The following is an 8,426-nucleotide window of genomic DNA, read 5'->3' as shown; positions in this document are numbered from 1 at the left end:
CCGGTGACCAGGACGGGTCCTCCTCCTCGTCTGCCCCGCGCAGCGGGCTCTGCAGGGAGCACCCCGCGCCTGGCAACCCCTGCCTGGGCCCTCTCCCGTCCCCTCACCCCACAAACCCCCAGACGGCCTGCCGCCCCGGCACCACACACACCCGGCATCAGGCAGCCGGCAGCGAGAGCCACCTGTGTCCGTGTTGTCGTTGGCGGCTCTCGGGGCTCCCTGCCCACCCTCCGGCCTCCAGGTTCTGGGACCCGCCATTCCCTTGCTCACCTCACCCACCTGACACAGCAGCGTCCAGGCCCCCGGGACGGTCCCTGCCCTGACTCTGCCACTCACGCCCTCCATCGGCCCTGACCACAGAGACAGTGCTGGATGGGGCGGGGCGTGTAGAGGTGTGTGAAGGGGGGAGAGGACCCCCAACCCCGGACGGGGTCAGATGATGGTGTTCTAGCCCTGCTGTCGGGCTCACTAGCCGTATGGTCTCGGGTAAGGTGCTAGACCTCTCTGCCTCCGCGTCCCCGTCTCTAAGAGCATTGGGCTTGCAGGGGCCGAGTGAGGGTTCAGACCAGATCTGCCGGGATGAGGAGGGGGGGCCCCCCGGGTATCCGGGCCGAGGCTGGCAGCCCAGAGTACCACACCGTGGGTTCGGTTCATCTTCCGGAGGACACATAATGGGGGCCTGCGGTGGAGGTGAACCCTCCCCCCGTGATCTCACTACCGCCGGGCTCCCCACCCTCGCGGCTCCTAGGACCAAGGTGGCGGCACACAGCGCTGGGCAGACTGGTCCATCCGTGCCAGGCACGGTCGCTCAGCGATGAAGGGAAATGTGCCCAGCGAAGGAGCCAGTCCCCAAAAGCATCCAGCTGTCTTACACAGCATTCTGGAAAGGACACGGCTGTAGAAATGGAGATGACGTTAGTGGTCGCTGGGGAAAGGAGGGCTTGGGGTGGTGGCAGAAGGCCACGTGAGGGTCCCTGCGGGATGGACCAGTCCTGCTCTTGTTGGGCCACCGTCACTGTCCTGGGTGGCCCTTTGTGACAAGATGTTCTGAACGGGACAAGAGTATGTGGACTGTGCTATACTGCGTGGGAATCTGCAACTCTCTCAAAACTGGGTTTAATTCTTCACTAGAACTGAAATTGAAATTTGAAAAGAAACAGAAGAGGCTAATTTTTTAAAGTTAAACAGAAAAAAGGGGGTGGGACACCAAGGAGACGGCAGAAGTCCCAGACATGCCCAGGACAGGGTGGGGGCAGGGGCGTCTCTGTCCCCTCTGCGGGGGCCGGGCGTCTCCCTCCCCCGCCCCCCTTCCGGTGCCAGCCTCCCCCTCAGCCTTCAGACAGCACCCCCCTTTCCAAATGATCCAAATAATCCTCAGACCCCCGAATAACAACACCAACAGCTAGCATTTACTGAAAGCCCAGAACAGAGAGAGGAGGGCGGAAACGCACCCACCGGCCCCCCTCCAGGTCTGACCTCCTGGGGCGCCATGCCCAGGCCTGGGCCTGAGGATAAACTGATGGACGCCCAGCCAGGGGAGCCTCCTCGCAAGAGTGGGGTCAGCCGGAGGGGAGGGGTGCAGTGGAGGGAGGCTCTGGACCCACCTCTGTCGTCCCCCGAGGACAGAGACCCGGGGAGCATCCCTCCCTCCCCCGCCTCCCTCCCTCCCTCCCGCCTCTCCCAAAGGGGTACAACGAGTGTCTTGAGTGTCTGAGACTGACTACTGCCTGAGGGAGGCCCCAGGCTTGCTGAGAGAGCTCAGAGGTCCTGAGTCCAGCTGGGGGCTACAGATGGGGTCACGGAGGGGGCTGAGAACCCCTCTGACAGGCTCCCTGGAACTGTGGAGACCCCGTTTGTCCAAACCCAGGTAGATGAGCAGCGCCAGCACCCCCGCACTGTCAGAGGTGGGAGAGGAAGCCTGCTGTCGCAGGAAAGGCTGCTCTGATCCCTGCGCTGTTCCCTGCGGTGACAGGTGTTCACTCCGAGGTCACTGCTGCTCCCCCCAGGTCCTCCCAGGGCTTCCTGGAGCAGGTCTCAGGCTGGGACACGAGCAGGAGTCCTCTTCCCCACTAGCACTCCCCCTCCCCCCCCCCCCCCCCCCCCCCCCGGCTCTGGCAGCCCCACGTGAGCACTGTGTCCACAGGACTCTGGGACAGGGGCACTCGCAGAGGGACGGCCAGCCTCAGTTACTCCTTTCCGGGGAACCCTACTTTAGGCTTGGCTTTCGGAATAGCCACTAGAGGTGGTTTCCAAGTCAGGGCGCAGGGCGCATTGCCCCAGATTTCTCAGGGAGGGAACGAAGCCCCCAGATAGTTCCTGGCACCTGAGACCAGGGTGGGGGGCGGGACCTGAGGCTGACACCAGCGGCTCCTGTCTGGGTGTTGAGACCAGAGAGCGCCCCGCCCCCGCCCCCGCCCCCCTCCGGCGACGTCTCACCGCACCCCTGGGCCCTGGGCTCCCGCTCCACCCTGTGAGAAGGGCGGGGCGTCACAAAGGCCCGCGGTCCCCATGGCAACCCGCGGGCCTCGGAGGTGCGCGCTGGGCGCACAGTCAGCCGCGTGGTTCTCTCCGCTCCGGGAGGCAGGGCAAGTGGGCGCGCCAAGAGGCTGGGGCAAGTGGCGGGCAGGTTGCTGGGGGAGGCGACGGGGGAGGTGTCTGGGGGCTTCTGGAAGGCCCGGGAGGGTGTAGGTCTGGGCGCCCGGCCCCGGGCGCAGAGCGGCCCCTTCCCCGGAACTCACAAGCAGCCCCGCGGCGCTTTTCCGACTGACAGCCTGGGAGGCATCCCTGAACCGGTGGTCAGACCCAGGGGCCAACAGGACTCGGGCTGGGATTGCTAGAGGCACGCTTCGCTGCATCCCAGTACCTTTCTGGCGGTGCCCAGGGCCTGCTCTCGTTTCTGCGCCCCTGGAAGGTGGCCTCTGGGGAGGGAGGCAGACTTGGGTCCCGACCTCACTGCCACTTGGCAGGTGTGGCCTTGGGCAGGTCACTCAACCTGTGAGCTTTCTTCATAGTTCATCCAACCCTTGGGACAACCTGAGGTCTCCCACGTGGTGCTGACCCAGCGGCTATCTCACTGCCCTGGGGGTGGCCGGGACCCGGGACGCCAGCCAGGTCGCTGGCACCTTCTCCAAAGAGCCCCAGCGTGCAGGGCCAATCCTTGTGTCCCGGTCCTGGAAGGACAGCTGCACCGGCCCCTCCACGGCCCCCCCGGAGGTGGGAACCCAGGCAGGAGTAGCACAGAAGGAGAATCAGGCTCTGGAGTTGACGGCTGGGGTCAAACTCTGAACTGAGAGCAAACTCCGAAGCGTTGCAGCCTCGGGGGCCCCATCTGTGAGATGAGGTCAGGGGACCTCACCACTCTGAGGGGTTTTGCGTGCAGTGAGCTCGTCAAAGGTAGAGAGCGTGGACTTGGTAACTAGGGGCCGGCGCGATTATCCCTCAGAGCCGAGGCTGGGGCCACCCTGCCACCCTCGCTGGCTCCAGCCACCAACTGGCCTTGTCTCCGGGTGAGCCCTGGCGCTGTGCTGTGCACCTGCAGCCGGGCACGGAAGGTGTCCAGGCCAGTGGTGTCCCCAAGGGGGAGTCTGGTGCGGCGCACACAGGATCACGCTGCGGCCCCTCCACTGTCCCGAGGGAGCATCTTCACCCCCGCAGACGAGCAACTGAGACCTTGGCCAGGCCACGCAGCTGCTCAGTGGGCTGGGGTTTCTGCCCCGGAGCTCACTGTGTCAGCTCCTCCCTGTGCCATCACGACTGACCGTCGGTGGAGTGCCGGCCCCTCGGTGTCCAACTTTATGCCCGCCTGCAGCCTGCCGGCCTGGCCCTCCATCGGCCTCTTTGCAGAGGGCCGTGCTCTCCCCGCAAGCTCCCCTCCTCCCGGCCCAGGGGAGGACAGGGGGCCCCGCAGGGAGGGCAGTGGGCCCGAAGTCACCCCCACACACAAACGCTGCCCTGAGCGAGCCCCTGGGCGGGTGGCGGAGGCCAACTGCGTTCAGCTCACACCCCGCCCTCCGCCCCTGCTCCCAGACAATGAGCTTCCAGGTGACGGGCCTGGGCCTGAACGAGACGAAGCTGGACAGTCCCCCGTCCTTCCTGGACCGGGAGGAGGCGGAGGAGGCTGACGATCCGCGGCTGCTGGAACCGGAGGTCTGGAGGACCTACATGGAGCGCCGCACCGCCCTGCGCGGCTTCCTGACCTCCGACCTGAGCCCCCACCTGCTCAGGCGCCACCACGCCCGCACAGAGCTGCTCAAGAAATGCTCCTACTACATCGAGATCCTCCCCAAGCACCTGGCCCCGGGCGACCAGGACCCGCTGCTGCTGCCCACCGCCATGTTCCAGCTCATCGATCCCTGGAAGTTCCAGCGCATGAAGAAGGTGGGCGCGGCCCAGACCAAGATCCAGCTCCTCCTGCTCACGGACCTGCTGGAACAGCTGGACCGCGGCCGCGCCGAGCTGGGCGCTCTGCTGGGCTCACCCGACCCGCAGCCCTTCCTGGCGGGCTGGGGGCTGGTGGAGCGCAGGCTGGCGGACCTGGCGGCCGTCACGGACAGCTTCCTGGCCATGACGGTGCCTGGGCGCCTGCACATGAAGCACCGCCTGGTGCCCGACGTCGGTGCCGCCAAGATCCCGCACATCCGGCTCATGCTGAGCACCAAGATGCCCGTCGTGTTCGACCGGAAGAAGTCGGTGGCCCACCAGGACTGGGTCAGCCTGCGGTGGTTTGCCACCATCCAGCCGGTGGCGCCGGAGCAGTTTGAGCTCCGCTTCAAGCTGCTGGACCCGCGGACACAGCAGGAGTGCACGCAGTGTGGCATCATCCCCGTGGCCGCCTGCACCTTCGACATCCACAACCTGATGCCCAACCGCTCCTACAAGTTCACCGTCAAGAGAGCCGAGAGCTACACGCTGGTGTACGAGCCCTGGCGGGACAGCCTCACGCTGCAGACCAGGCCGGGGCCCCCCAAAGGGCCCACCCCCGGTCGGCCGGGCCAGCCAGGCCCGCCCCTGACCGCACTTTCCGAGAGATGATTTTCTAATATTTATCCACTAGTGAAGAGGAGTATAAACACACACACGCACACACACACACACACACACACCATTAAAGAAGCAAACCTGCTTACGTTTTAGAGGCAGCGGCAGCCGTGTGAGTGCTTCTTCGGACTCCGGCCAGCCTCCCCTCCAGCCCCAGGCCCCCCAGGCTCCAGCCCCCTTTCCCGGGTCGGGCCCGGGGCTGGACCTTCCAGGAGAGCTGACCCCTGGAGAAAGGAGCATCGCCCCAGCGAATGGCTACCACCGCCAGTGAAGGAGAGCTTCTCTGGGGCTTTGTCGCGTGGGCCCAGCTGCTCCCACATCTCTCCTTCCCGCTCTGTCACAACAGCCCGGCTCTGCCCGTCCTTTCCTGTGTCCTTGGCCCATCTCCAGGGGGGTACAGTAATCTCGATGGGGGCAGCCATGCCCCATACTACTGCTCCCAGCTTCACTGAAGTTGGCACCAAGGCCAAGAGGACATTTTATTTTATTTTATTGTAAAATATATGTTAAGTTTTATTTATTTTGAGAGCGGGGAGGCAGAGAGAGAGAAGGAGAATCCCAAGCAGGCTCCACACTGTCAGCACGGAGCCCAGTGTGGGGCTGGAAATCACGAACCGTGAGATCGTTGCCTCGATGGTCTGTCCTCGCCCTCCGGTGTGGTCATCTGACCACCAGTGTGGCCATCTGACCGCCAGTGTGGCCAACAGCTCGTTCCCTCCCGGTCACTGCTTGGGGCGGGCGAATGCGTCTGGCTCCTGCCGCAGCTTGGCTGGGCCTGGGGCCAGGGTGGCCAGCGCCACGAGTCACGCCGAGGGGGACTGTCGGGACGCTGACATCTCATGAGCTGCCCGCCCGCGTGCCGTGGGTGGTCACTAGGACAGTGGGCCCTCTGAGAACATAGGGCAGGGTGACCAGGAGGAGGGACTCTCTCCCCCACTGGCAGAGAAGTGGTTTGGACAGAGGCAGGTTTGGACAGAGCAGGCCCCCAACTGGGCCGGAAAGGCCCCAGGACCTGCCCCCCAGCCATAGGCCATGCTCTCTGAGAGGTAGGGTGGGTCCTCCCAGGCGTCCGCAGTTGCTGACCCACTGTGTGCTGCTGAGGCATGGGTGTGCTGGCCCACATCATCCAGGGGCTCAAGTCAGACTGTCACACACTCTGTGACATCATGTGGCTATGGGGCGGACACTCCTGGGTGTTCCTCAGGGTCTGGTCATCCCAAGGCTTCCGGGGGGTGGGGGGCTGGAGGGTGTTCCGGGCAGAGCCAGGGTGCTCCTAGCAAATGGCGGGTGGTGAGGCAGGGCACAGGGTAGAGCGGACGGGGCAGGGATCAGAGATCAGGGTTTGTGCGGGGTCACACCGTCCCACCGAGAAGGAGGCGGGCTGGGGTGGGGGGTGCCTCCAGCCCTCACCAAGGAAGGCAGCTACACAGAGGCCGGCCCCACTCAGGTCCCCGCTCTGAGACGACCGCACCGCGCCGGCCTGGGGTTCCCGAGTCTTTGAACGGCCGCACACAGGGCCAGGCGCTTTTTCTGAGCTCGGGCTCGCTGGGTTCGCTGCCTCGAACAAGATCGCCCCTAACTCGAAACCACGACTCTTCTTGGGACGAGGCTGACCCTCCACCAGCCACCGGGCTCGCGAGCGCTGCCTCTGGGCGCAGCTGCCCGTGCCCTCGGGTCGTCAACGACCCCTCCTCTGTGAAGCCCTCCCTGACTCCAGGCTGAGAGGTTCTGACTTCCTGCCCCGGGGCCCCTGTCCATCCTCCTTTCAACTGCTTTTCACCAGCCAGGAAAACTTCTCTGAGCCTGGATGGCTGCTCTTCCAGGTAAGGCCGCGTGGCCCCTCTGCAGTCCCACAGTGAACACACGGGCCTTAGAGACTCCTTTTCTCTTTGATTCTCTGTGACTTCCAATCCCCACCAAGACCCACGCTGGCATCTAGGGAGGCCAGGGCCCTGGCGTGCCTTCCTCCGCACAGCTGGTGCTGTGGCTCTGGGGGCTCGGCCACAAGCGTGCCGAGTCCTGAGTAGCTCAAGTTGGCCTGGAGGGGGTGGGCGTTGGTCCAGGGTCAGAGCCTGGACCACGCAGGACTCCAGCAGGACTGGCAGCCACGGGGACTCTGGACTTGGACTGTGAAGCCAGCCCTGCTCGGGGTCAGAGTTCAGTAGGCAGGCCCTGCCCCAATACCCTGGACACAGCTTGGGGCTGTAGCCCACCCTCACCAAGTCAGCCGCCCCCCCGCCCCAGCCTCCTCCGTTCTGGCACAGATGCCACCCCCCTCACCCCACCCCCACCCCCCACCCTCCCGGCAGGCCGAGAGCTGTGACGTGGCGACGCCAGCTTCTCTGAGCTCGCTTGTCCGGCATCTGGCTCCTAACTCTTGACAGACTGGGTAGCCACCCTGTGACCCAAGAGGAGGGGCCACCCCTCCTTGCCCCCCAGTAAAACCTCAAACACCCAGAAGGGAGAACTTTCAGAGTGGTCTTTGTAATAAAATTATTATTCAATCATATAACACAGAGCCAAAGAAAAGATATAAAAATTGGAATGTAGACATTGGATTTGTAGAAAGCGCGGAACGCAGAGACACATCCTCCCCCCTGCCCCTCCCCCGCCAGCCGAGGGTTCAGTAAGGCCACAGAGAGGGCACACCCCTCCTAGAGTAAGCGGCTTGTTTGCAGCAAACCCTCAGGCCGTGGGGACCGTGGAAGTGGGGGGGGGGGGCGGTGCTGGGGTCTGGGGTGGCCTGAGGTGAGGGCTGATATTGAGGCAAGAGGTTTCCAGAAAAAGCAGGATATAAATACACCCTGAGAGGCAGGTGAAGGTCCTCAACCTTGCAAAGACAGACTCGCAGCACAGGTTGTCCTGAAGGCCCTGAAGCAGGAGCAGGCTTGAGGTTGTAAAGGGGAGGAAAGCTCAGGGTGAAGGCACAAGGCTGCCCATCCCGGGGCGCTCAGTCCCAGCCCCACCCACACACCACAGGGGTACCGCCCAGTATAGGCGGGGGCCGTGCGGGCATCTGGTTCTGCTCTGCCCTTCCTCCTGAGAGGACACAGGGCTGTGGGCCCCAGTCAGGTGGGGCAGTGATGACAGAGAAAAGGCCCTCTCTTCCAGGGAGGCCTCTTGGCCCTACGTTTGGGCGAAGGACCTTGTTCCAGTAATAAAGACACTGGTTTTTGGTTTATTTAAAAATAGAAAATAGGGGCACCTGGCTGACTCGGTAGAACAGGCAACTCTTACTCTCAGGGTCATGAGTTCAAGCCCCACATTAGGCATGGAGCTTACTTTAAAGAAAGAGAGAGAGAAAGAAGGAAAGGAAGGATGGAAGGAAGGAAGGAAGGAAGGAAGGAAGGAAGGAAGGAAGGAAGGAAAAAGAAAAAAGAATAAAGAAA

General features: G+C 63.7%; 1 protein-coding gene across 1 annotated transcript; it reads left to right on the top strand.

Annotated features, from left to right (window-relative positions):
- The first annotated feature begins 2,506 nt into the window (after positions 1 to 2,506).
- On the top strand, positions 2,507 to 5,138 carry FNDC11 (fibronectin type III domain containing 11). The gene is made up of 2 exons (XM_019426300.2): positions 2,507 to 2,585; positions 4,027 to 5,138. Exon 2 carries the CDS (start codon positions 4,030 to 4,032, stop codon positions 5,029 to 5,031), a length of 1,002 nt encoding a protein of 333 aa, XP_019281845.2. The 5' UTR covers positions 2,507 to 2,585; positions 4,027 to 4,029; the 3' UTR covers positions 5,032 to 5,138.
- Positions 5,139 to 8,426: the final 3,288 nt, after the last annotated feature.

The sequence above is a fragment of the Panthera pardus genome, unplaced genomic scaffold, assembly GCF_024362965.1.
Source record: "Panthera pardus isolate Hobbes unplaced genomic scaffold, ASM2436296v1 HiC_scaffold_25, whole genome shotgun sequence".
NCBI lineage: Eukaryota > Metazoa > Chordata > Mammalia > Carnivora > Felidae > Panthera > Panthera pardus.
Note: the sequence above shows the minus strand (reverse complement) of the source record. Positions and strands in the feature narration are given on the sequence as shown.

What these genes read in the sequence shown, in the direction of transcription:
- FNDC11 (XM_019426300.2), top strand. Translation starts at nt 4,030, where the DNA reads ATGAGCTTCCAGGTGACGGGCCTGGGCCTGAACGAGACGAAGCTGGAC.